Here is a 27,899-nt window from a genome sequence, read left to right as displayed (position 1 = left end):
CGCAGGGGAGGGTCAAAGCCTCAAGATGGCTAACGATTCACACAGCCCATCTGCTCCTAGGATCAGGAGTACAGCGAGAGCCTGGGGGGCTTACGAGGAATTCGGCAGTGTGAAAACCAAATAAAAGCCAGCTCCAGGACGTGCACAGATAAGAGAGGCATGTAGCAGGGACGTCAAACAAAAAGCATGACAAACAACACAGAGCAGCAAAGGGAACAAGCAAGGGCATGTGTGTGCAGGGCAGGAACGCGGCAAAGATGCGGGGCAGTACAGGCAGCAGTGATGGCCAGACAGGCAGCAGTGATGGCCATAGAGGCAGTGCTGAGGACGGCACAGGCTGCACTGGTGGCCATACAGACAGTGCACAGAACGGCACAGGTAGAACTCAGCACTATTGTGACTGACAGGATTATAGCCTTTCAGACTGACAGCAGCAGGTCCCCCCCCCCAAAAAAAAACAGAAACAGACAGACAGTCAGACTCACCCTCCACCCAGAGCCGCTCGATGTCCGTCTCAATGGCCGCGACCCGCAAGCCCACGGACAGAGCGCCGAGAACCAGCAGTCCAATGAAGAGCACCTTCCCACAGTGCCGCTGGATGTGACAGCCCAGAGAAAAAAGCAGCGCCTGGAATCGGGCCCGGATCCAGAGCGGTGCCCTTTGGCCTTGCGCCTTCCCCTGTGGTGATAGGAGCAGACACACAGACACGTCACACTCTAATGTCACACGGTCATGCGCTACTCTACACTCATTGCGGAGGAGGTTAGGGCATGATGGAAGCTTTTCATTTCATTTAAAAATCCAGCTTCCATAAGCGATACTTTCCCCCGAAAGACATGGCCATTTGGAGAAGCTGTCAGAGAGCTCCTGTCTGATAGCTCCTGTCAGAGAGCTCCTGTCTGATAGCTCCTGTCAGAGAGCTCCTGTCTGATAGCTCCTGTCTGATAGCTCCTGTCAGAGAGCTCCTGTCTGATAGCTCCTGTCTGATAGCTCCTGCCCGATAGCTCCTGTCTGATAGCTCCTGCCCGATAGCTCCTGTCAGAGAGCTCCTGTCAGAGAGCTCCTGTCAGAGATCTCCTGTCTGATAGCTCCTGTCTGATAGCTCCTGTCTGATAGCTCCTGCCCGATAGCTCCTGTCTGAAAGCTCCTGTCTGATAGCTCCTGTCTGATAGCTCCTGTCTGATAGCTCCTGTCAGAGAGCTCCTGTCTGATAGCTCCTGTCTGATAGCTCCTGCCCGATAGCTCCTGCCCGATAGCTCCTGTCTGATAGCTCCTGTCCAATAGCTCCTGTCTGATAGCTCCTGCCCAATAGCTCCTGTCTGATAGCTCCTGTCTGATAGCTCCTGCCCGATAGCTCCTGCCCGATAGCTCCTGTCAGAGAGCTCCTGTCAGAGAGCTCCTGTCAGAGAGCTCCTATCTGATAGCTCCTGTCTGAGAGCTCCTGTTTGATAGCTCCTGCCCGATAGCTCCTGTGTGATAGCTCCTGTGTGATAGCTCCTGTCTGATAGCTCCTGCCTGATAGCTCCTGTCTGATAGCTCCTGCCTGATAGCTCTTGTCCAACAGCCACTATGAGATAGCTCCTGTGAGATGGCACATGTTGGATAGTGCCTGTTTGATAACCCCTGTCGGATAGTCCCTGTCTGATAGCTCTTATCCACTAGCTCCTGTCCAATAGCTCTTGTCCAACAGCTCCAGTCCGATAGCCCCTGTCTCGTAGCCCCTGTCTGATAGCTCTTATCCACTAGCTCCTGTCCGATAGCCCCTGTCGGATAGCCCCTGTCTCGTAGCCCATGTCTCGTAGCCCCTGTCTGATAGCTCTTATCCACTAGCTCCTGTCGGATAGCCCCTGTCGGATAGCCCCTGTCGGATACCTGTCTGACAGAAACTGTGTGAGGCACATTCTTAATGGAGCAGTTCCACAGCGCAGGCCAGCAGAGGCATCAGCAGCTGGAGCAGCTTCTGAATGTTCACCAGCTTCTAAAAAGCAGTGGATGGTGTTTTCATTCAAATGGCATTATCCCAAAATTAAGATGGATACTACACTCTGACTGGCTTAGGCATTACTCTCCAAATTGAATGTCTTTGGGAAAAGAATGCACAGTGATAAGTCAGGCCCCTATTTATGAAGGTCTTCCATTTAATAAGCAAGCTCAACATCTGTAAAATTACCTTGAACAGTAAACGCACAAACATTTATTTCAAACATGTTTCAGTAAAGTAACATAATATTACAGTTGAACATATTGGTTGATTTAGGCATTAGGAATAAAATTTTATACTTTGTAGGTCTTATACTCTCATGCTATTTTGTCATGACAACAGACATTAAAGTTCCTGAGACGGGACCTTCGGAAAATGGTCTTCAGCAAGGTCATGGCATCTCTAAACGCTGATTAAGGTTTTTACAAATATATGCTATTCTGTGCCCATAAGCATTGAGACTATTGTCAATATATTCACTTTTTGGTCATTTCTCATGTTCGCATGAACCAAGAAATATACCCATTTAGAAAAAAAATAAAACAAGTAAACTCTAATCAGGTGACTGGAACACACTATAAAGTATGACCAACGTCATCGTGATGAAAACCTGCACATTTCGCAAAGGTCATTAAATGAAACGGTACAGATGGTCATGGCAGAAGGACTCTTCAGAATGACTACAGCCTCTGACTGGATGTAATTTGGGTCAAATGTTTTTCAGAGAGCTTCTTTTGTTGAAATCTGTGGATGTATGTTTGATGTATAACCCTCCCCTCACAACAAAGAACTCTCCAAACTGTAAATAAGTGCTTCTTAAGTGTTCGATCACTTCTTTTCCAGGCTTTTACCATAATTTGTAAACACTAAACAAATCATAAAGCTAAAGCTATTCAGCAGCTTGCAGGTTATGTCATATTTAATTTTTATGGCAAAAACCTAGAAAGTATGCAAACTGCAGCTATCAGTTGGCGTTGGTCCTGCATGAAGCTGTAAATGAACATTCCTGGTAAAACAACGCGACTCTGCTTTCACGCAGCATCCGCGTCTCCGCGTTTGTCACATAAAAACTCAATTAGGGGGGAGCAGAAATGTGGCTTATAAACCCAGTCACAAGTCAGTATAAATGAATGGAAAAGCGTGCAGGAAAAGATGCTCCAGCTTACGCTCAACTACCGGCAAAGAAAAACTTTCTAAACGTGGAAAGGAACATATAAAATTGCCTTTAACACGCAGTATGCTGCTGCTGCTGACAGTGATTCTGTGCCACACAAGACAGACCATCTCCGTAACAGGTTATTAAATCAATCATTTCCGTAACAGGCAGTTAAATTAATCATTCAGACATTCAGTTGCATTTATCTGAAAATAAAACACTTCCCACTGACTAGTCCCATGTGATGATATGCAATTTCAGAAATGAAGGTTAATAAAATATTTCTCAGTAGCTGAAACTATGTACCATTCTATTATTTACGAAATGAATGTTAATAAAATATTTCCATGGGTTATGTGATGATACAGTAATATTAAATACTAAAGGTATTCACCTTAGAGATCTGCTTTAAAGCGAAAGCGGCGTGGCAGTAACTGGGTCTCCGGAGAAAATCCGAGTCTGCGGCAGGCGGGGAGCGCCTGTAACTTGGGGGTAAATCTCCAAAAACGCCAGCTCCTGGGACACCGAGATCCGCGGCCATGGTCCAAACGGAGAAGAAGAAGAGCAGGGGCTGCGAACTGGGCAAAAACAGCGATAATCCACGGAGGAGCAGAGATGCTAGTGTCTCCCGGAGCCGAAGTGCCGAAGCTCCATCCCCGCATCCTGTGCCCAAATCCTCGCAGATCCTCGTGTCTTCATTCGCCACTATGATTTTCTAACGCGGAGAGTTTAAAGGGCCGAAGCAGCTCTGAGTCCGGCGCTGATCCGGCTGTACTAGCGTCTGAGAGGGGAGCCCCCGAGCCGCTGGTTTGATGGAAAAGCGCCGCGGCTCCCATTGGCCGAGGAAGAGGCAAATTACTGTGCAAACATGGCCTATTATTAGCTGCTAAGCAACAGGAGTGGAGGGGGGAGAGAGGGGGAGAGGGAGAAGGAGAGGGGGAGACCACCCAGGAGAGAGAGGGTGGGAGAGGGAGAGAGAGAGAAGGGTGGGAGAGAGAGAAAGGGAGAGGGGAGGGGGAGAGAGGGAGAGGGACCACCCAGGCAGGCGCTCGGAGCATCGGGGGTGGGGGCGCCGTGGAGGGCAGCCCTTTCCGCGTGCTCCAGTGTGCGCAACCTCCGCGAGCAGCCGCACCTCCCAGCTGCCTGGCTCGGCGGAAACCGCCGCGACGCGCTTTAAAGCGAAGCCGAGAATGTGGTCGTGGGGAGCGGAGAAAAGTTCATGACGGCGTTAAAAGTACCGTTTTTATTAACGCTCCCCGTGAGAGGCAGCATCCCGTCCTTTAACGCACAGGAGAGTCTGCCATTAAACGTGTGGAAATTCTCAAAATATTTTGCGGATGGGGTTTTCACTGTTGTCATTAGCAGAGGATTAGGCAGGTTTCCATACACTGTTCCCCTTTGATGGGATTATTTGCACTTACAATTAGCGAGGTGTAGTTGTCAGGGAGACTAACCTGGCCTTTGAGACAGGCAGACCTGAGCCTGCATTGGGATTGTGTGGTGCAGCGCCTACTGTGACAGGAGCAGGAGAAGCAGCTCAGCAGCCACGTTCTCTGATAAACTACTCCATCACAATTTAGCCTGTCAAGCGGACAATAGGCTGCTAGAGCTACAGCGGGGCAGCTCACGGTGAGAGCCAGCAGAGCACAAACAACTGGAAATGAACTCGAACAGGAGGGAGACAGTGGCTGTAATGATTTTTATATGAATAAGTACCACGGATATCATATTTCCCAAAGAAGATGCCATCTGCGCTTCCAGCTTCGGACTGTTAAATTGTATGCTTTACTGAGCACTGCTTCTCATAAGCTCCTTCAGCTAATATTCCTAGAGCGAATTTTGGTGTTTGGTTCAAGAGGAAAGCAAATGGGATTTCATTACAATTACTCTGACATTACAAATCTTAAGTGAACTGAGGTCTCTTCTAAAACATGGGTTACTGCTGGACTGTGGGGGTGCTGTCTTCCTCACTGACATGTATCCGTAATGCATACAGACGCTGTCTGCCTCGCTGACATGTATCCGTGATGTATAGGCACTGTCTTCCTCACTGACATGTATCCGTAATGCATACAGACGCTGTCTGCCTCGCTGACATGTATCCGTGATGTATAGGCACTGTCTTCCTCACTGACATGTATCTGTAATGCATACAGACGCTGTCTGCCTCGCTGACATGTATCCCTGATGTATAGGCACTGTCTTCCTCGCTGACATGTATCCGTAATGTATACAGACGCTGTCTGCCTCGCTGACATGTATCCCTGATGTATAGGCACTGTCTTCCTCACTGACATGTATCTGTAATGCATACAGACGCTGTCTGCCTCGCTGACATGTATCCCTGATGTATAGGCACTGTCTTCCTCACTGACATGTATCCGTAATGTATACAGACGCTGTCTGCCTCGCTGACATGTATCCATAATGCATACAGACGCTGTCTGCCTCGCTGACATGTATCCGTGATGTATAGGCACTGTCTTCCTCACTGACATGTATCTATAATGTATACAGGCACTGTCTGGCTCACTGACATGTATCCATAATGCATACAGACACTGTCTGTCTTGCTGACATGTATCCGTAATGCATACAGACACTGTCTGCCTCGCTGACATGTATCCATAATGTAAACAGGCACTGTCTGGCTCACTGACATGTATCCATAATGCATACAGACACTGTCTGCCTTGCTGACATGTATCCGTAATGCATACAGACACTGTCTGCCTCGCTGACATGTATCCATAATGTATACAGGCACTGTCTGGCTCACTGACATGTATCCATAATGTATACAGACACTGTCTGCCTCGCTGACATGTATCCATAATGTATACAGGCACTGTCTGGCTCACTGACATGTATCCATAATGTATACAGGCACTGTCTGGCTCACTGACATGTATCCATAATGCATACAGACACTGTCTGCCTCGCTGACATGTATCCGTAATGTATATAGACACTATCTTCACAATCCAGCCATTTCTAATGTACTTAATTCTGCAAATAACTGGCATGTAGTACTTATCAGTATTTCATGATGGAAATGATGTCTGGCAAGGATTTATGTCACGGCTGTCACTTAAAAAGAGCCAGGAAGCATAATTGTTCCTACACCTGAGTCTCACTAATCCCTACAGGGCACCCTCCTACAGAAATCGCAATTTACTTAATTCTAGGAGTAAAAAGGCAGCTGGAAATTGGAGCTAATGTGGAATGTGAGGAACCGGCCCATGTGGTGAAGGGGCCCCTTAACCCTAACAAACTGAGGGAGGTCTTGGCCTTTGGGTAAATGCAACAGGGTGATGACCATGCGCCATGCAGAGGGCCCCCACCAGAGGGGGGGGGGGGGGGGCTCCACACAGCGGGCTACACAGCCCCACAGGTTATTTACTGAGGCGTCGGAGGGATGACTGAGGGTGAGAGCTCAGGCCTTTCAAACAAGCTCAGTGGGTTCTGTGAAATATGCATCGTGAAAATGTCACCTTATCGTTGTCGATGTGGCAAACTACATACTGATTCACGTTCTCCAGACCACATACCTGAACAGTAAAGTTGTTAGGTCACAAAATGTTCCAGCATCATGAATATGGGACGTCAAATGAGGACAAACCAAGGAGCACGAATCCACTTTGACAAGCAAAGTACTGCTCTTAATGAAATAAACACAACCCATATTAAAGTCCAGCAGGAAAAACAAGGCCCATTCCCACAATCCTCATAACAATCCGATCGATATTGTCTGTGCAAAACCTTGAAACTGTGTACAGTAACACACAGTAAAACAGAGGAGCAAAAGTAGCAAAAGTAGTAGGAAACCAAAAGCTTCAGGTCTGTGCTTAGATATTAAAAGACACAAGAAGGGTATCCCATTGGAGAACAGCGGTGTTTACAAAGCTTAAAATATTCTTAGTCTCCAATGTGCTTTGTAACACAATAGTATGTGTACATGTAAGCATTGTGAGGTTTGGACAGCACGCAAAGAAAGGAGCCTGCCACCCACAGGCAGAGATAAGATTCATTATGATAATGCATTTCTGCTGCCTTTTGTCAGAGTAATGAATGAAGGCGTCCCTGTTTGTTCCCCTTTAACAAAGGTATTGTAAGAGCTGGATAGCAGGTGGCAGGACAAAAATCAGACCTGTCTTCAAGGCAGTATACAACTGCACATACATATTTATGCATGCATCTACTCTGCTGCATTAGTTCTGGAAGGATTACAACTTATGTATCTGCCAAATAACAGTATAGAAAAAATAAAGTGTGAAGAAAAAGGGAAACATTTCCTTTACAGGCTGAGCATGTCAACAGAGGATGGGCATCAACAAAGGACAAGGGATTCCTTACATGCAGCAAAATCCCTCATTGCCTGCATGATGGTCAAGTGATTTCAGTAAAGCTGAAGGGCCATTTTCTTTGGTTCACCAAAAATCTTGTTTTCGGCGCAACTTTGTGATACCTGGAGCCCCCAGCATAAGCCTACCTGAGTAGGTGTATAATGCTGAAAGAAGAGGGGGAAAACGGAGCAGAGATCCCCATGGCACTTGTGAGTATTCGGGTGCTGTGATGGAGTGGTGACTGGCCCCCTGCCGGGCCTGTGCAGGGTTCCAGCCCGTGGAGACCCTGTGTTAGATCGTGATGGATTTTGTAGGTACATTAGGATTCGCTGCACTGCTGAAGTACTTAAGGGAAAGACAGCAGCAAAGAAAGAAACAAAGCATGACAAAACAACGACGCTTCTATCAAGTCAGTTATTCTAAGAATAGTTTCTAGTTCTTAAATGTACAGTGCGGAAATGTTAAGGCACATTACACAGAATCTCAGGCAGGAAATTCTCAGATGCATTCTGCATGCATTTCGTAATTCAGTAAAGCTGCAAATGCAGACTGCATGCATTCATGTCCTGGTTCTGCCGCTTCAGTGGTGAACATCTCAAAGTTGTCAACATATTCCATTCAAAGCAGAAGAAAGCCGTAGCTGTGAGTGTGTGTGCTTCTTGTCTTCTGGAAGCGATTACCCCGGAGTCTGGCCCTCCGCTCCACACAGCCTTGGGGGGACTTCACTAAGAAAACTCCCTTTCTGAAAGGATACATTAAAAACTGTGGGGTAAAGGCTGTGAGGCACGTCTGTTTGAATCGGGGGGGTCCTCACTGAGTGTGTGTGTATTGGGGAGGGTTGGGGGCAGAGCACCTTAAAGGCAAAGAGAATGAGAGGAAATCAGTTTGCGCTGCAAGAACACAGAAGACAAATTGAGGAAGTGTTCTGTTAATGTGCAGGGGTCAGCAGCTGGTGGCAGCTTCTTCACTATGTGGGTGGCCCAGCCAGGCCCCCACCCCCCAGGAGCAAAGGGGCCGCAGTGCCCCTCTCCCGGTGTGGAGAGCTCCTTCCCCCTCGCCCCTTGATCAGCTGGCCTGCTCCCTTAAGGCCTGCAGATATCGCAAGCAGACACACCTTCTGCTCTTAAGCTGCTTTCAGCATCTGTGGGCAATTCCCAGTTTCACCATTAACTACAAATTTGCCAGAGTGTCGGACGATGAAAGTAAATTAAAAAAACAAAAATATACAAATAATAATATACAAGATACCCAAGAACCGCCTACAAAAATGAGAAGGATTGCTCATTTGATTTTGTGCATAAATCCACGCAATCTTACAGAAGGAAGAAATGGTGAGATAAATAGATCCATGCCACCATGAGATCCCGAAGACAGCCCCACATTGCATGCCACCATGAGATCCACAGACAGCCCCACACTGCATGCCACCATGAGATCCCGAAGACAGCCCCATACTGCATGCCACGAGATCCACAAAGACTGCCCCACACTGCATGCCACCATGAGATCCCGAAGATAGCCCCACACTGCATGCCACAATGAGATCCACAAAGACTGGCCCACACTGCATGCCACAATGAGATCCACAAAGACTGGCCCACACTGCATGCCACCATGAGATCCCGAAGATAGCCCCACACTGCATGCCACCATGAGATCCCGAAGACAGCCCCACACTGCATGCCACAATGAGATCCACAAAGACTGGCCAACACTGCATGCCACCATGAGATCCCGAAGACAGCCCCACACTGCATGCCACGTGATCCACAAAGACTGCCCCACACTGCATGCCACCATGAGATCCCGAAGACAGCCCCACACTGCATGCCACAATGAGATCCACAAAGACTGCCCCACACCGCATGCCACCATGAGATCCCGAAGACAGCCCCACACTGCATGCCACCATGGAATCCCGAAGACAGCCCCACACTGCATGCCACAATGAGACCCACAAAGACTGCCTCACACTGCATGCCACCATGAGATCCCGAAGACAGCCCCACACTGCATGCCACAATGAGATCCACAAAGACTGCCCCACACCGCATGCCACCATGAGATCCCGAAGACAGCCCCACACTGCATGCCACCATGGAATCCCGAAGACAGCCCCACACTGCATGCCACAATGAGACCCACAAAGACTGCCCCACACTGCATGCCACAATGAGATCCACAAAGACTGCCCCACACTGCATGCCACCATGAGATCCCGAAGACTGCCCCACACTGCATGCCACCATGAGATCCCGAAGACTGCCCCACACTGCAGTCTGATAGTGGTGGGGGCTGACATTCGATCTGTCACGTGACCAGTGACCTCACTCTCTGGAAACCATGCACATCTGTCACATTTGGCGGAGGACAACATGTTGAATACTAGGCGGCTGGCAAAGTGACCAAGACAGAGACTCAACAGGCAGCAGTGCTTAAAGTTGAGCTTAAAGATGTGGGTTCAATCAATGGGTCATTTTCCAGGAGGAGCAAAATGTTATACCCCTAAGAGATGCACTGAAGTGGTTTTCTTAAGATCCCACTGTATAAATAGATATAACAGACTAAACACATAAACTAAGCATCCAGGTGCAACTGCACCATGGAAGAATATCATAATTGAACAGTAAGGCTACTTAACAAACCCAACTGCTGCTCAGAGCTTGAAGCTCAGCCAACATCCCACATCATCCCTTTGACACCCACATCAAACACCTCTGTAAGTCATCATTTTACCACCTCAAGAACATCGCTAAACTCCGCCCAACACTTTCCCTGGCAGATGCAGAGAAGCTCGTCCATGCTTTTGTCTCCTGCAGGTTGGATTACTGTAATGCACTCCTCATTGGGATTCCTGGCAAGAGTATTCAGAGACTTCAGTACATCCAGAACAGCGCTGCCAGGATCCTGATGAGAGTGCGAAAGCATGATCACATCACCCCCATCCTGAAAACCCTTCATTGGCTCCCTGTCCCGCTCAGGATAGAGTACAAGGTCTCCCTTCTCACCCATCAGTGCATCTATGGACATGCCCCCCTTTACTTACAAGAACTCCTCCCCCCCATACCTCCTCACGCACCCTCCGCTCTGTACACACTAACATCCTCCAAGTCCCCAGAACCAAGCTCCGTAGCATGGGTGATAGGGCCTTTTCATCTGTGGCACCAAGGCTGTGGAATGCCCTCCCTGACTACCTGAGAGCCCCACAGTCGACTGATGTTTTTTAAAAAAATCTAAAAACCTATCTTTTTAGAAAGACATTTAGTTGAGTATTTTTACTTTTTACTCTTTATAGTCTAGTCTTTGTATTTTATATTATTCATATTATATTTTATAGTATTTTTATTACACTACTCTTCTACTTTGTAGCACTTTGAGATTGCTAGAATATAAAGTGCAATACAAATACAATTTATTATTATTATTATCAGGAACTGCAGAGTTCAAATGGGAAACCAGATCACTGGTGATCTGAAGATCTTCAATACATTTTCACTATTTCAAAAAAGACCATGCACGAGGGACTCGTTAAACTGAACTATAGCTGCCAGCAGCAGTTTATGGAGATGTTTCCAGTGATCGGTGTGATTTTCAACCACTGAACTCAGGTTTTCATTCATCAGATTCCAGAGAACGGCGTCAAGGGACAAAAAGCAGTATTACACCAGAAGCCTCGTTAGACAAACATGTGCTGCATGTCTGCCTTGCAGACAGTCTCACGTTGATGTTATGAGAATAAGGAAGATTCCCGTTTAAACTGTCCTTACACTGCTGGGACAGCACCAGCAACTCCCAATGTTAAGCAAATCAAAGACAAACCTCATTACATATTCTGGAATAAAAGAGGACAGAAAAAATGAATGGTGGGCAAATTATTTCAAGATGTCGAGTAATAAAAAGGAGAAATAAGAAACGTCAGTCGTGTTAATCTATTTTAACACAAACGTGTGGGAAACAGACACTGTAAATAGAAGAATAAACCTATATTCACAGTGTGTACGCAGGAGAGCTTCTGAAGATGGACACATCAGTAAGAGCAGGACCTCACACCTGTCATTTAAGAGAGTGGGAGAAAGAATGTCATAAATCTTAAGGGGTGGGGGGCAGGGGAGAAATCTTGAGCAACTCCTTCTTTGGAGATTTCAGTGGAAGTGTGTGTGTGTGTCTGGGGGGGGGTTACTGTTTGAGATCTCACTGGGTGGTCCGGAGAACAAATAAAATTAACCCCTTTATGGCCCAATTCTCACTGCAAAGGGCCTGCAGATGGAGGGGTATAAGATGGCAGGGAGGCTAAGGAACTGGGCACATGGACGAACATCTATCAGCCAGTCCGGCTGCATAAGCAAAAAACAAGCAGAACCAGAAAGTTGTTGACATAAATAAATCTTTATTCAGACACAATATAAAAAAGGCAAAGAAGAAGGGTCTCCGGGGACGGCGGCGGCGTGGAACTGGTGCGTCCAGCTTGGCTCCCTTACAGGTAGGTCAGCTGGCTCTCCATGTCCACAGGGCTCCCACAGGACTCGCCTGCTGTCTGGCCGTGCCTCTGGATCACCTTCAGTGTTACTCCTCTGTGTGTCTCTAGATCTCCATAAGCTGGTCAGTTCCAACAATGACCTCATTGGTTCTTTCAGCTGAGGGGAGAATGATGAGTTAGGACATTGAGTTGGGGCTTTGTGTGTGCAAACATCTGCATTGATGAGCCATTGTCAGAGACTAACATCAGAGAAACCTCCTCCATTCTCATGAATATCATGACTGAGAGTCACAACTGACTGTTATAGAAATCTATGTGATGGTCTCCTCAAAGATTAAAATGAGGCATTTAAAATACATGCAAACACACTTCAAATGTACCAGGGCTCGCAAAATTTCAAAATCCTTGGTAGTCCTTCGGGCAGGCACTCTTTAGTTTTTGGTAGCCCAAAATAAATTTAAGTAGCCCAAATAAATAATAGATTATTTTTAATGTATAATATTGTAAAGGAAACAAAACATCAATCAAAAAATTATTAAAACACAAATTACAATTACTCAAATATTTGGTTCTAATTAAACAGAAATTTCTATGAACTTGTAAGAACTGTGTAGAACATGAATCAGTCTGTCAGATTCTGAATCTGAAATTTCCACTGAAGTCACGGGTGAGAAAATGCCACTCGACATTGAGGGCATAGCATCTCCTTCATCAGCTTTCTCTTCCTGTGCATCGGCCTCCATTTCACTGCTCTTTGTTCTTGTCGGGGTTTTATGATCCAGGTGTCTTGAACCTTTTCCAGAAAACATCCAGAAACTAATTGACTTCTCAGGGCAAAAAGATTGAACTGTTTCCCCATTAATGGAGAGTTGCACGCAGTCATTCAGTGTACCACAAAGTAGATTGTTATGATGTGGGGTATCCTCTGTTTCAGTCTCCCAGTTACTCCTGTTTTCTCACCCATCATCACTGCAGCACCATCAAAATTTGCACACGCTACTTTATTTTTCCATATGTCTTCTCTTATACCCATGGTGTTCACTGCTCCATCAATAGCCTCTAAAATACCTGCAGCATTTGCACTCTTGACTGGCTGACATTTGATCAGGTATGTGGATATGTCACCATTATCTCTCACATACCTGACATGAACCAACTCCTGTTCTATTATACCAGTCTCTGTACTGCCATCTGCACGAATGGATAAGAACCTGCATTCTTGAATTTCCTTTTCGATCTGGTTTCTTGAAGTTTGTGCTATTGCTCCAATAAACTCTCTGCAAGCATGGTCATTGATGTAAGTGGAACCAAGATCTTGGCCATTTGCTTTTTGAAGTTTGCAAAGGCTGCTAAATTTTTCCAATGGTAGTTCACTCTTTGCAACATAGTACGCTGTTCTAAACAGCTTTTTCAGGACTTCTTGTTGTGCTTGGTTTATTTTTAGTATGTTTTTTGCAATTTGTGTTTGTTCTGGGAAAGATGCTGCAGACTGAGCACCAATGCATTTCTTGTGATGCAGAGATTTCTCATGGGTTCTGATGGGGTCTTTCCTAAAATTACTGGTCCCAGTAACAAAGGCGCTTGCCGAGTCAGAAATCGAGGGAAATTCACGACACACCCGGCAGAACATTATGTTATTTAGCTTGTCATATTCCAGCCACAGAAATTCTTTTGTCAATGAAACCAAAAAGCTGCGCTTTCTTTCTGCCTCATAGTCTGATTTGCCATAACTTTTCTGCTCTGTCGTAGGCTTTTCTTTGGCTGTCCCTTCTTCACCCTGACCTGTCTTATTTGGTTCGGCAGAACGAAAATACCTGCGTAAATCCATTTATTTTTATTATTTTTCTCTGCGCAATCAACCTCTATCACATGTTTAAGCTTGCTGCGGGAGATTTCACTTGTCACGTTTTAATAGTAAGCTAATGTATGATAAAACGATGTCAGTGGAATTGGTGCGCAATTAATCCGTCACTGACCAATCTGTACTGCCGCTCTCTATACACAGTTTCACGATCGCAAAGTGAAAGTAAAAAACAAACGCGAATTCAAACGCGATTTCAATATTTCACATATTGACAGTGGCTCATCGATGCCCGAAAATGACATAATTACCCAGCTACGTTTGCGAAAGAATTCATATGATAGCCCGACGGGCAGGGCTGAGATAGATTTTGGTAGCCCGACTGGAAGACACAGTAGCCCCGGGACGTCGGGCTAGCGATTTTGCGAGCCCTGTGTACCATCACACAGATTCGATCAAGTGTGATGGTACATCACCACCAAGTGTTTCAAGACTTTAATATGAAATCTATTCATGAAATCTAATGAAATAAACTTGGTAACATGAGGCCAAAAACTCACAAGCGCCAGCCAAGAGATCAGAGCCCTGCTACCATGATAAAGACAAGGAACCCATGTGGTTACCAGTGTGACCCTGCATGCAGTGCAGCCGAACACACTGATCCAAGGGTGTTCATATAACCTTAAGGTGCCAAAGACCAGACTGCTGCCACAATCCGGACGAGGGACGCAGTGACCCTGCATGCAGTGCAGCTGCACACACTGATCCAAGGGCGTTCATATAACCTTAAGGCGCCAAAGACCAGAACAACATATTCAAAATAAACAAAAAGATGAGACTTAGCTCTGACTGCTGCATGAAAGCGGTATTTACTTATAAAGGCGGAATCGCATGGAATTTGTGGATATTTCGCTGATTGACTACAAGCACCGGTGCCAAGTTACACAGAATTGTGGGGAAAAGGGATAGAATAGGAGAGCAAAAATTGAGCAGATTAAATTATTTGTTACATTTTCTTGGTTACACGTAATGCATTAATAAATATGTTTTTGCTTGAATCTCCATATTTCTGCATCAGGAAACTACCGATAGTCGTGCTTTTTCTAATATCGCTAGTGCTGGTGGTGAAACAGGCAGGGCTTATTAGCGGGAAAATGTTACAATGTTCTTTTTACTCTGCAGAAAATGAAATATCAATCTGCTGGCCAGATTTAATAATAAATTATAAACATGTTGTGGGTAAATACATAAAGTATTTCGGCGCTGGAGTGGCAGAGATCAGGGGTTGGACAATCACAAAGTTTGATCTTTAGCAGGCTCCTTATTGCACGATCCTTAAAAGGACAACGAGAAAGAAAGTCACCTACACACACAGACCGGAAAGAAAACTGAAAAGCCTTTAAGGAGACAAAAATGAACAGAGGGAATAGACAGAGCGCAACACGGCAGACTCTAAAAACTATGAGGCATTTGTCTACTTAAAGACTTCGCTTGACTAGCTTATAAAAATGTTAAATATGAAACAGATCAGATTAAATAATAACAAAAAAACAACACAAAAAAACCTAATTTGGAAAAAAATTTGATTTCATAGGGCCCTACGCCAGGTGCCCTAACCCTGACTGTACCGCAGGGAGGTCACTGCCGGGTGCCCTAACCTTGACTGTACTGCAGGCCTGTCACCACTGGGTACCCTAAACCTGACTGGACTGCACGCCGGTCACTGCCTGGTACCTTAACCCTCACTGTACCGCAGGCCGGTCACCACTGGGTCCCCTAACCCTGACTGTACTGCAGGCCAGTCACTGCCTGGTACCTTAAACCTGACTGCACTGCAGACCGGTGACCACTGGGTACCCTAACCCTGACTGTACTACAGGCCAGTCACTGTCAGGTACCCTAACCCCAACCAGCTGTAAGCTGTATTATATATAGCCAGAGGTGTGGTGAAACGTCATTACTGAACAGTTATTTCCATCAGAGATTTTAGTAGCATCATTTGATCATTTTCAGAACATCACCTGGACCTCAAGCCTGCTTGATGTGTGATGTTGTACGTTATAGACATGTAACAGTCACATAAAAAGGACCGTGACAGTCAGCTGGGTTGAGAATAGGTTTGGGCAGTACCTGACCGGACCATCATACTGTGGGGACATTATTGCATGGTGTACAGTATTCTGACAGTATTTATGACAATGTTATTCCGGCGTTTTGAAATCTTAGCAATAAAATTTGGCAAAATTTACCAAGAATGGAGGGAGGGGGGGAGGGAGGGAGGGAGGGGGGGAGGGGGGGAGGGAGGGAGGGGGGGGGGGGGGGGGGTCCCCCATGGTAAGATTCATCAAACAGAGATAATCAATGAGTTTTGATAAAACATTTTACCCCATCATATAAAACAAGCTTTGCAATTTCAATGACTTTCAATGACAGTTTCTTATCAAGGTGATCTAGTATAAAATCAGGGATGCTGTTGGACGCCGAGACAGTGTGGAGCCTTTCTGAATAGGGGGAGAAAAGTGAACAAGAAATGTTCACCAAAAGACATTTTGGATTCCATAGAAATACGAAGTCATTTTTGTAGCGACACCACCAGGTCTGAGACTAGATAGAACTTATCATGCTTCTTACCTATTTGGCTGCTGTTTAGTTTGGGTAAAACACCCTTTTTGCTATATAAACATTGCAATATCTATCAGAATTTTTTATTTTTTTTAAATTCCAATTTGTGCGGTTTTGCTGGACAGGTTCAATGAACCCAAACCAAACTACAAAAAAACAATCCCATAATATTTCCAAAGACAAGCATGATCTGTAAACTTCATTTCTGGTTAAATGGGTGTTTCTCAGGTGCCACAAAGCTAGCTAGAACACTGGAGTGAAAATGGAAGGGCACAGACCGTCTGGGCCTCACAAAGCTACCACAGATGCTGCGCTATCATGCACTGCCAGCGTGGGGGGCAGCACCCTGTCATGTCACTGTGACCCCCCAGACCACACACAGCCAGACACGCTCATTAAATGATGCAACATTCCAGACGGGGCTCTATGGGCGTCTCCCAAGAACTCACCCTCTGCTTCAATTCGCTGGCCACTCCCCACCAGGCAATACTTGATGTCTGCACCTCGGCCAATCACAGCTTGGCTGCAGATCACGCTGCCTTGAATATTACACCTGTTACAAATATGGAGACATGCATGCATGTCAGACTGAATGTGTGTCAGAGTGCAGTGTGTGATGGCAGTGCGTGATGTCATGTGCGGTGTGAGACACATAACAAACACGCTTGTATGTTAGCATGTCTGAACTTTCGTGTGACAGAGTACAATGTGTGATAATATGAACACTGCATGACAGTATGTGCAGTGTGTGACACTGTCATTGTGTATGTCGGCATAATCGGTGTGATCAGTGTGTGATGGTGTGTGATCAGTGTGTAACACTGTCATTACAAGCATGCATGTACATCAAATTGATCGAATCTGTGTGATACATGTGCAGTGTGACAGAGCGCTGTGTGTAATGCTGTTGTCACGAACACGCATGAATGAATATGTCAACATGATCAGTGTGTGATGGTATGATTAATGTGTGACGCCATTTTCACTGTGTGACACCATCATCACATACACGCATGCAAGTCAGACTGTCAGAATGTGTGTGTGAGAGGGAGGTGCGGTGTGTTAATGATGCCATTGCAAATACACATGCATATCAGACTGAAAGTGTGTGACATCACAAATACCTGTGCACATCAGACTGTCTGAATGTGTGTGTGATGCATGCGCAAGGTGATAAGGCATATACAGTGTGAGATGGTGACTGCAGTGTAAAGCAGTGCGATGAATGCAGTGTTTCCCACCCACAGACTTTACTATTTTGTCCAACCGAGAGAACGATGCCACCTGTGATTAATTAACTTGTGGAGATTCTTCCCTCATTATATCTGTTCCCATTCAGTTCGTTCAGCTATCATGAGAAGAGAACCAACAATCACGTGCCTTATGCAGTGAAACAGAAAGAGGCGTTCTCCGGAATTACGACAGAACATACAGTGGATACTGTACAAGTACGTAGGGATGGACGATATTGCAAAAACATCTCATGATTTTTTAAGGAAGGATTACAATCCACAATTTTATCATGATTCTTTTTTATGCTGGCTTTTAAGACTTTTTTTATAAGTTAAGGAATAGTACAACCAAATTAGTTCCTTTATTTTAAAAACATACAGCCCCACAAAGTAACAAAACCTAAAAGAATAAAACAACATAATCGGGTGTTTTATTTTGAGGTGGTTAAGAGGTTCATCGTGCTGTCATCTGGCTTCCGAACCTTATATTTGTAAACTGAGGTCTCCCCAAAAGCACGAGGGACAGCAGGGGGCCCAGACTCACCCATCCTCAATGGTAACACCGCTCATGATGATGGAGTTGGTGACTTTGACCTTCTCTTTTATGGTTGAGGATGCCCCGATAGTTGACCGTTTGATCGATGTTTTGTCCCCAATCTGACAGAAAGCCCCAACAATACTGTCGGCTCCAACCTGACAAACAAGAAACAAGTACTCACACAGCATACTCACAGTACTCACATAGCATACTCACAGTATTCACATAGTACACTTGCACAACATACTCAGCATACTTACACATAATATTAAAAGAGTACTCACACAACGAAACCTAAATGAGACATCTTTTACCAGTGGAAAAGGTATTTCACATGGTAATACAAATCACAAATAACCTCAGATCAATATAATCATAGATAAATCAACACCAAGTCTCAACACTAGGAGTCTGTGTCACGTGACCCCACCATCTGAGTCACTAAGACATGCAGAAGCTGGTGCTCCTGACCTGGCCCTGCTCCGAGACCACGGCGGATGGATGCACGGCAGGTTCCTCCAACAGCTTAGATGCCTGGGAACATAAGAGAAGATAAAGAAACAGAAAAAAACTAGAAGCAGAACAGAAAATAACCAAAGTGAATAAAGAATCGTTCATTTGATTAGGCAGAAATTTCCCTCTTTAAATTTTACAAACAATTATAAACCATTTATTTCACATCTGTCTCATCTATGTAACAGCTCAAGCACCCCAACCTAACCCCGCCCTCCTCCTGATGCTCACGCGGCCCCTCACCGTGGGCACACCCTAACCCCGCCCTCCTGACGCTCACACGGCCCCTCACCGTGGGCACACCCTAACCCCGCCCTCCTCCTGACGCTCAGTCCCTCACCGTGGCCACACCCTAACCCCGCCGCCCTCCTGACGCTCACACGGCCCCTCACCGTGGCCACACCCTAACCCCGCCCTCCTCCTGACGCTCACACGGCCCCTCACCGTGGCCACACCCTAACCCCGCCCTCCTCCTGACGCTCACACGGCCCCTCACCATGGCCACACCCTAACCCCGCCCTCCTGACGCTCACACGGCCCCTCACCGTGGCCACACCCTAACCCCGCCCTTCTCATCGTGCTTTCTCACCGAGCGGTTGGCTTCGATGTAGGCCGCCAGGGTGTTGACACGGTAACACACGCCCTGTTCCATGATATGCACATAGCAGCGCAGGTGGGCCCCGTGGTACGCGGCGCTCATGTCCCCACGGTGGTCATTCCAGCAGGATCTTGCCAGGGCCAGCTGGTGGAGGTCACTGTCCCCGGAGGAAAAGTGATTCTCTAACAGCAAGAGAGTCCGAGGAGACAAAGAGGCAGGATCCCAGTCAGCCTTGCAGCAGCTGATTTCCAGCAGTTTGTTGTATTACGTTGTTCCTTGACTAAAAGGGTTAGGTACTTAAAGTGATTCATTCAAAACACCTTTTTGGCATTAGCCATTCTGTGAAGAAGTGACTCGCAGGTTATTCTAGAGAAGAAATATCTTGCAGTGGCTTGTAGATCATTCAGAGAGCATTGGAGCCCTAGTGGTCTGCTGCTTGCTACATGGCCACAAAGGTTGCTCCTGTTCAGCATTTCCCTTAAAAACTCCTTTGCTCACATGGGATATTAGCCACTGCATGACACAAGCACAGGTGAGTGGTTTGCCATGAGCTCTTGGGTATGGTCACCCTTGTGATTGTTGCTTAAAACTCCATCTCACATGGTGCTGGGTTTTCTCCATTTGTACACCACGGATGTAATAATCTCTCAGCACTGCAAGCAAACTTGTTAAGAAATTAGTTTTGAGTCACACCCACAGGGTCTATGATTGTGATAATCATTGTGCGAGAGTGTGTTTATGAACTTGTGCTTCATTTTTAATAGGCAAACACCCTTGGAGCAGACCATCAATCGATACCAGTTACCTACAAAACAGATGACTGATGGGTTAATAGATTAAAAATGGAAGACTCATTTTAACAACCTGTTTCCGATTTCAGGTAAATATATAACTGCATCTGCTTAGAATAAATAATAAATAGCCATTAATTACATTTTGGCAATTCATAAATTCTAAAATTACTCTCCAGAGGAAATTAGTAAATAATCCTGAAAACAGTCAGGCTACATGCAATTCTGCACTTTTTTTTAATCTGTGGTTACCGTGGTACTAAAAGACTGACCCGAGTTTGCACTTCGGTCCTTTTTGCTCAGGTTCCGATCTGACTGTTCCCTGGTCTTCTGCAAACCGGTGGACCTGGAGAACTGTTTACGTACCAAACACGGTACTAGCTCACCCCGAATAGAGGAGATGGACCTGGAAGAACAAAGTGCGTTTAAAAAGGCCACAATAAACAGGACATTACTGTTAGAAAAACGAGAAACACTGATAAAAATGAGATTTTACTGTGCAAAGCTGTTACTGACAATCAGCACATCAGTGATTAATGAACAGCCCATGAATGAGATAGCGGCTAATATCCATGTAGCATTTTACAGAGTGGCACCATTCAGGCCATGTGGATTAAATGGGGAGAGAGGGGGCCCCCCACTCAGCCCAGGGGACACAGCGGCCCTCGTCTCCCTAACACTTTAGAAAGGATCAGGGCAAATCATGTTTTCAAACTTTCATGTACACCCGCAGGCAATTTCCCTTTCACTCTTTCTAATGCAACCCGCCTGTCTCTCTCTCTCTCTCTCTCTCTCTCTCTCTCTCTCTCTCTGTCTCTCTCTCTCCCCCTTCTTTTTAAGGGAGATTAGAATTTCCATCTCAATACAGAGAAAGAAACAACAGTTACTCTGTTCATTTTTCTTCTTGGGCGCTCCAATGAAAACTGCTTTGAGAGGGACGGAGAGGGAGAGAGGGAACAGACGGATGTGAAGGGGAGGAAAAGGTTAAAAAAAAAAGTCAACCCACTTTGAAGAAAGAATGGAGCAGGAGGAAGAAACGTCTCTTTTTGGGGTTACCCATGGTTACCCATGTGTTTTGGGGGTTACCCATACCTTTTTGGGGTTACCCATGGTTACCCATGTGTCTTGGGGGTTACGCATGTCTTTTGGTGGTCACCCATGGTTACCTATTTCTTCTGGGGGATACCCATGTATTTTGGGGGTTACCCACGTCTAGGGGCAGATTAGCTGAAATGATATTTATATCAGTGGGACCAGGAATTAACATGTCAAAGTGCTAGGAAGTGTCAGGAACAAACAGGTCTGCTGTGTTTTAAAGAGAAGGGACTGAATACACCCAGCCTCCCGTGCTAATCCCACCTGGGGGGGGGGGGGGGGTCCTGCATTTTTAAACAGCTAAATATCACCAGCATAGCTCACCAGCATAGCGTCCCGGCCGAAGGCCTACGGGATTTTTTATTTTTGTTCAGTAACATCTTCACTAGCAAACTTCCTGCATAAGAGCACAGTTTGCAGAAGTGTTTATACCAGACAGTGAAATTGCCCAGATCACTCTTACTTGTTTTCTGCTAAGAAGTCCATCACTGATCTCTTCAGGCAGTAAAGGTGGGCATCCACAAGACCAGTTCTGATGTGCATTCGTGGGTGCCTGTGTGAAAGAATAAAGGCAGAGTCAAGGCAGAATCTGGGCGGAGTCAGAGCCGAGTCAGGACAGAGTCAGGTTTATTGCTATAGCACAATTAAAATAATGGAATGGTTTAACATCATTAATAAGACTCCAGTTAGCAGATAAGTAACAAATAATCCCATAAAATACCATACCATAATAAATTTTCCTTATACTGCAATACCGGTTTAAATAGCCTACACAGCGTTCGGAAAGTGGCGCAGCTGGAAAATGGGAGGGGGGACCTCTTTCACTGCTGCACCGTTAAAAGTGTCACGAAAGGTCAGAAACGGACGATATAGCTGATGCTGGAGTTGAAAATAATGAGACACTGGGGTTGTCAAAAAAAAAATTCTCAGATACTAATCGATATTAAAAATCAGTATCTGATTAGATGCTCATTTTCACCATTATTGATACCAGCAGTGCGGTTTTCGCCTCATTCGCCACACTTCACGCAGCACCACTGCAGCGCAACATGCACGCACACACTCACGCAGCCCCTCCCCTCCTCTCAATAGCCTCTGAATTCGCGCTGGTTAACACACACATACGGAGTTGCCCGAAAATGGCATATGCTGCAGTTGAAGGCACTTCGCAAGCTGCTTTAGTAAAAAAAGAAGAAAAATGCAAAAGTGCCATTTGGAAGTATTTTGCAGACGACCAAGAAAAAGCTAAGGGTGTCGACAAGCCTCTAATGCAGACAGTGCTACGAAGTTGTGGAGACGAAGTCAAGTAGCACGTAAAACATGGCGAAGCATCTTAAAGACCGACATCCTGAGAAATTTCAGGAGGTCAGTAAAGCTCACGTTCCAGCAATACTGAACTATTAAACACTTATCAAAAATGTTAACTTGGCTGGCGCACACCTTAGCATTAGCCGTTTGTCTATAAGCAGTTAGCCGACAAACACGTTAGCCGTATGGTATCATTAAGGTAGCGGATAGGCGCAATGGCTAATGATAAAATAATATAGTTAATGTAAGAACAATGCAAAAACGTAAAACAAAAATGTGTCCTGTGAAATGTGGTAAACGCCCAGTCATACTTTAAAAAATATATCGTCGTATACCATGAAACCGATATAACTTTGAAAAATACCGTGATATAAATGTTTGGTGATACCACCCAGCTCTATCATAAAATATACATCACATAAAATACCAATAAGCATCCTGACTGCCCAATAAAGCTTCACCAAAACAGCACGAATCATGGTTAAGGACTATTAAAAGCCAATAAATAAGTCAATCTAGACTCAAAAAGTGAAATCAAAGATGCAGACCTAATACCTAATTGTTAAGACATTCCATAGATGGGGGTGCAGCAACAGCAAATGCACGGTCACCATTAGGATTTAATCTAGACCTAGGGCAGAAAACTCCACTACTCAGAGCAACAGCCCTGTCATACAGAAATCATAGAAAAGCACTTGCACATAAATACACATTACAGATCAAACCACATTACAGTAATAAAATGTGAATTTAAATTCATCACTACAGAGCACTCTTCACTACTGAATGGCCCGAAAGTGCTTACAAATAGCTTCAAACTCACTGAGCTTTTAAATAATTCAAAGGATCCTTTCAAAGTGCTTTGTGAGAACATCTGGAGAATCATAAAAATCCATGACCTGGCATGGTGCTGTCCCTGTCAGCCACCAAGCTTTAAGGCCACCCCTCCCTGGGGAAATTGCCATGGCAACTGTAGCCGACTCACTGCTGTGGGATACTTGAGACTGTGGCACTGGGGGACCCCCCAGTCAGTTTACAGCCAGTGTCTGACACAATAATGTCCCAGGACTGGTTCACACCCTTCCGGGCTACACCTTAAACTCAGAGCCACTACAACAGATGCTGTGAGCCAAAGCACCCCTATTGCAAGGGGGGGCAACCAATGAAGAGAAAGTGAGGGGGGGCATCTCTATCCAGCCTTTACCACCCATGAGCTCATTGCTACAGGAATACCCAGGAAGGTTCGTGCTTGACAGGGTGTCTTTGGCATGACATCAGAACATAATCCAACAAAGCAGAAACTACAGGAACGTTTTCCTAAAGCTGCTGCTCTGCCTCGCAGCCAGCTCATACAAAAGTATAACAGCTGGAAATGCAGCATATGCCTATAACGGAGTTTGCTGCCATCTCTGGCCCAACATGAAGACCATCAACAGCATCTGCATGTAAGGGAGCTGCACAGAGGAAGGGGGAGTAACCAGAGTGTCAGCAGCACAGGAGCTGCAGAACAGCTGCACACAGCACAGAGTAACCAGCGTGTTAGCTGCACTGGAGCTGCAGAACAGCTGCACACAGCACAGAGTAAACAGAGTGTCAGCAGCATAGGAGCTGCAGAACAGCTGCACACAGCACAGAGTAACCAGCGCGTCAGCTGCACTGGAGCTGCACTGGAGCTGCAGAACAGCGGCACACAGCACAGAGTAAACAGAGTGTCAGCCACATGGAAGCTGTAGGACAGCTGCACACAGTGAGGAGGAGTAACCATAGCATCGGTAGCATAGCAGCTGCAGGACAGCTGCACACAGGAGGGAGGAGTAACCAGAGCACAGCAGCGCATAGCTGCAGGACAGCTGCACACTGCAAGGTGGAGAAACCAGACAATTAAAATGTAAGTGAAGATTCTCTATTCACTATCTACCTTGTCTATGCACTGCATAAGAACATAAGAAATTTACAAATGAGAGGAGGTCATTCGGCCCATCAAGCTGATTTGGGGAGAATTTAAGTAATAGGTCAGAGAGAAAATCTTATCTAGCTCTGATCAGGGTTTTAGCTTGCGCTACACTAGCAGGAAGACTATTCCATACTACACGCTAACCTCTCCTCATAAGACATTCCTCTAAGACCAGGAATCATTCCCGTAGCACTACATTGCACCCTTTCCAAGGCAGCAATGTCCTTAAGGTATGGTGACAAACCTGCACACAATATTGTAGGTGGGGTCTTACCAAGGAATTATATAATCATAGCATCATCTCCCATGACTTAAACTCCACACACCTAGAGATGTAACCCAACATCCTACTGGCCATTTTTATTGCTTCCCCACTAAAGCAGAAGGGACTCAGATTTACCCCAGGAACTTTATTTAGTGCTCAACAATCTCCAACAGATTCTTGGTAATTCTCATGCTTAGGTTAGCATTAATTTAAGGTACAACATAAGACATAAGTCATGACGATAGGGGAGGGGCCTTTTGGACTACATACTCACCGGCGGACAATAGATTTTCTAATGACAAGATCTTCATCCAGGTCAGCTTCATTGGCCATAAAGAGAAGCCTCTTCCCCGAGGTGTCCACACCCACAAAATCCCGCTGCTCTCCTGAGGCCAAGCGCAGTGAAGATGTGTATCAGCAGCATGCCAAAGCCAGCATCAGAAACCCAGCAGCACAGACTCATATTATATATATATATATAAGAAGCCTGGGTTCACACAGCCATCAGCACCACATAAAGAAAGGAAATTACAGGCAATGTCAAAGACAGGTTCCCAGAGCTCCAGAAATGTGCCGCCAGAGGATGCGTACCAGTTTTTTTCTTCCCCTTCTGACCAGGAACGGTCTCTGTGAACTCGTGGGCTTTGCTCATTAGCATGGCGAGAGTGGCGTCATGAGCCCGAAAAAGGTCCACAACCTGGTGCAGGGCGGTGTCGCTGATTAGGTCACAGCTCACCACAAGGACATCCGTCTGCCAAAATGGACGGACAGCAAGGGGTTCAGACATCGCATACATCCTACTGGCTTGCCTGTAGCCATTTACTAAATGAGCACTTGGAAGATGGATGGATGGATGGGCAAATGGAATGTTTGCTCTGTCCTTTAGAAAATTAAGAATTCTCAAAATCAGTGGTTACCCATAACTACTGTCACTGAACATTTGTCTGGAGTTTGGTAAAATCACTGCACTCTGCAACTTATCAGCCTGACTATATTTAACCAATTTTTATAGTACATAAACTTGCATATGTCAGGGCTTCATAACAGAGCTGGTCTACAGAATAAATGTTATGATTATCGTCACGTCATGGGAGACTGATTAATCACCATAATAATAAAATAACCAATAAAAGTGAAGACGCCGAGTTACACAGCTTCAAACGTGCTTCCCAGCCAGTCATCTTTCAGAACAGCCGCTTCACAGGCACCCTGTGAGCAGAGCCAGTGTGCTGCACCTCCAAGTCTCACCTTGATCTTCTGCTGGATGTACCTCAGGGCATCTGCTGTCCCCATATCGGCATCCTCCTGGACAGGCACAATGTCCAGCTTTAGCCTGATGTCTGCAGACAGCAGCTTCTGCAGCTCCTTCTGGACCTCCTTGGTGGTGATGACAATGACCTCTTTGGGAGAAAAGCAGCAGCGGAAGGGGGCTGTGTGTAAAGACTGGAAGCTAATGGAATTCAAGCTGGCCTGAAGTGCTCAACACAATGACACCCCAGTAGCATGGAAGAGAGAGAGAGGTCAGGCATGATCAACAAAGGAGGAAGATTTTAAGTATGGCTTTCACTAAAAAGTATATTTGAGATTAAATGGCAAAACTGATATAATCATTTCAGCTTTTATATTCTGCAGAATGAGCCAGAATGTAATAACACTAAACAAGCAGTCCCATTATTGCAAATTTATACAAAAATATTTACAAGGTGGACAGAATATACCTAATAACATATGAATAATCGAGGGCCTAGTAGGGAGAAGGGCTACCCTTTGTCTTGAGAAGCGTTTCAGGCCTTCTTGGGATGCTGCCATACACTACTGGATCATTCTTTAAAAAGCCTCCAGTTCTTTATGGGATTAAGGAGCTGCAAATCACTCTGTGCTACACAAAGTGTTTCACATATAGTCACTAATGGTTATATATGGTAACTGAGGGAAGCCGTGGAAGGTGTTGGACTTCAGATCGTGAAACTGCTCTTAAATTTTTGAGCAGTGATATGAAGGCATTATCATCTAGGGATATGGGAAAAATCAAAACGGAACAGTATTTGTACCATATCGAAGAAGCTATCAGCCCTAGGGCAATTATAGTGACACTGAATACATTACAGTGATATCAGTGTTATTCACAGTAATCAATTCCATTGGTGGTGAAAGTCTACAAGCATCATTGTCCCTGCTGCCTGCCAAGGGACTCACCTTCAAAGCCGACCTTCTCCAGCAGACTGAGGGGGTACCAGATGAGGGGCTTGTTTCCAACGGGCAGCAGAGGTTTGGGGGTGCTGTACGTGAGCTCCATCATCCGAGAGCCCCCTCCAGCCGCCATTAACACCGCCTGCAGCTCCATCTGTGACGTGGGAAGTCTGGGACGCGCACCAGCGAAGCGGCTGGGGAAAAAGCCCCGCACTCAACGGCGCCCTTATAGATGTGCTGGGGACGATTACGTACAGCTAAAACGCTCATGTTAAAACTATAACACTAGGCTAGTCAAACACACCGGAACATCATTTTGTAAAAATGATCTTACAGTGTTTACAGCAAGATAATAAACTAAGGAGGCCGGCTAGCATGTGTTAATACATGTCTACACCGGTGAGTGCGCATTAAGGAGGCAGACGTTTGTTTTTTAATGCCATGATCCTTCACATAAACGCGGTCTGTAGAAAGCAGTACAGGCCGATAACAGGTTGAGCTAAACTGAGACACGAACGAGTTTAGCGGACAATTTTAAATCACTTAAGTGTTAAAGTATAATGATAATAAAAATATATTAAAATGTACTGATATATATCAACAATACTTACAAGCAGTCAGCAGGATGTGAACGGCATTAACCGAAGTTGACAGAAGAGCGAAGGATGACGTAAGTGCGCTGTTTAATTCGCTCCGGTGGGAAGTAGAGCACGGTGTTTTTTTGGTTCCGGGCTCCGGATCGAGAATCGGGTCTGGAGCGATCCTCTATTGAACGGCCATGAACGTATTCACACAAACACTAATGAATAATTGTATGGGTTATATTATTATATATTATAATTACTTTCACAAGTGATTTCATGCTAAACAAGCACACATATTTATTTAACGAAACAGAAAGTAATCCTCACTCCTCCCACAGGACCTCTGTAATTTCTACAGTTATGGGATGGATCAACTGGAAATGTGAAAGCCAATTAATATGTTTTTATTCTTGTTCTTGTTGTGACAAATGTCTTGTTCTCTGAACGA

General features: G+C 45.6%; 2 protein-coding genes across 3 annotated transcripts in view; both read right to left on the bottom strand.

Annotated features, from left to right (window-relative positions):
- Nucleotides 1-4,126, bottom strand: part of ptch2 (patched 2) — a 31,223-nt gene extending 27,097 nt beyond the window's left edge. Inside the window, 2 exon segments of the mRNA XM_048989967.1 lie at nucleotides 486-678; nucleotides 3,532-4,126. Coding sequence (XP_048845924.1) covers nucleotides 486-678; nucleotides 3,532-3,678 — 340 coding nt within the window. The 5' untranslated portion in view covers nucleotides 3,679-4,126.
- Nucleotides 4,127-11,850: 7,724 nt separating this feature from the next.
- eif2b3 (eukaryotic translation initiation factor 2B, subunit 3 gamma) lies at nucleotides 11,851-27,632 on the bottom strand. 2 transcript variants are annotated; one of them, XM_048989534.1, is made up of 12 exons: nucleotides 27,479-27,632; nucleotides 26,874-27,061; nucleotides 25,926-26,077; nucleotides 25,269-25,428; nucleotides 24,952-25,063; nucleotides 21,614-21,703; nucleotides 20,328-20,461; nucleotides 19,256-19,446; nucleotides 18,625-18,687; nucleotides 18,160-18,308; nucleotides 16,833-16,936; nucleotides 11,851-12,117 (listed from the first exon to the last, which is right to left on the bottom strand). In XM_048989534.1, the coding sequence occupies exons 2-12, from the start codon at nucleotides 27,019-27,021 to the stop codon at nucleotides 12,065-12,067; spliced, it is 1,356 nt and encodes a 451-aa protein (XP_048845491.1). In that variant the 5' UTR covers nucleotides 27,022-27,061; nucleotides 27,479-27,632; the 3' UTR covers nucleotides 11,851-12,064. The 2 variants fall into 2 exon arrangements, with proteins under 2 accessions (XP_048845491.1, XP_048845492.1); XM_048989535.1 differs by having other exon boundaries at nucleotides 26,874-27,104; nucleotides 27,479-27,574.
- Nucleotides 27,633-27,899: the final 267 nt, after the last annotated feature.

Source organism: Brienomyrus brachyistius, chromosome 21 (genome assembly GCF_023856365.1).
Source record: "Brienomyrus brachyistius isolate T26 chromosome 21, BBRACH_0.4, whole genome shotgun sequence".
Classification (NCBI taxonomy): Eukaryota; Metazoa; Chordata; class Actinopteri; order Osteoglossiformes; family Mormyridae; genus Brienomyrus; species Brienomyrus brachyistius.
Note: the sequence above shows the minus strand (reverse complement) of the source record. Positions and strands in the feature narration are given on the sequence as shown.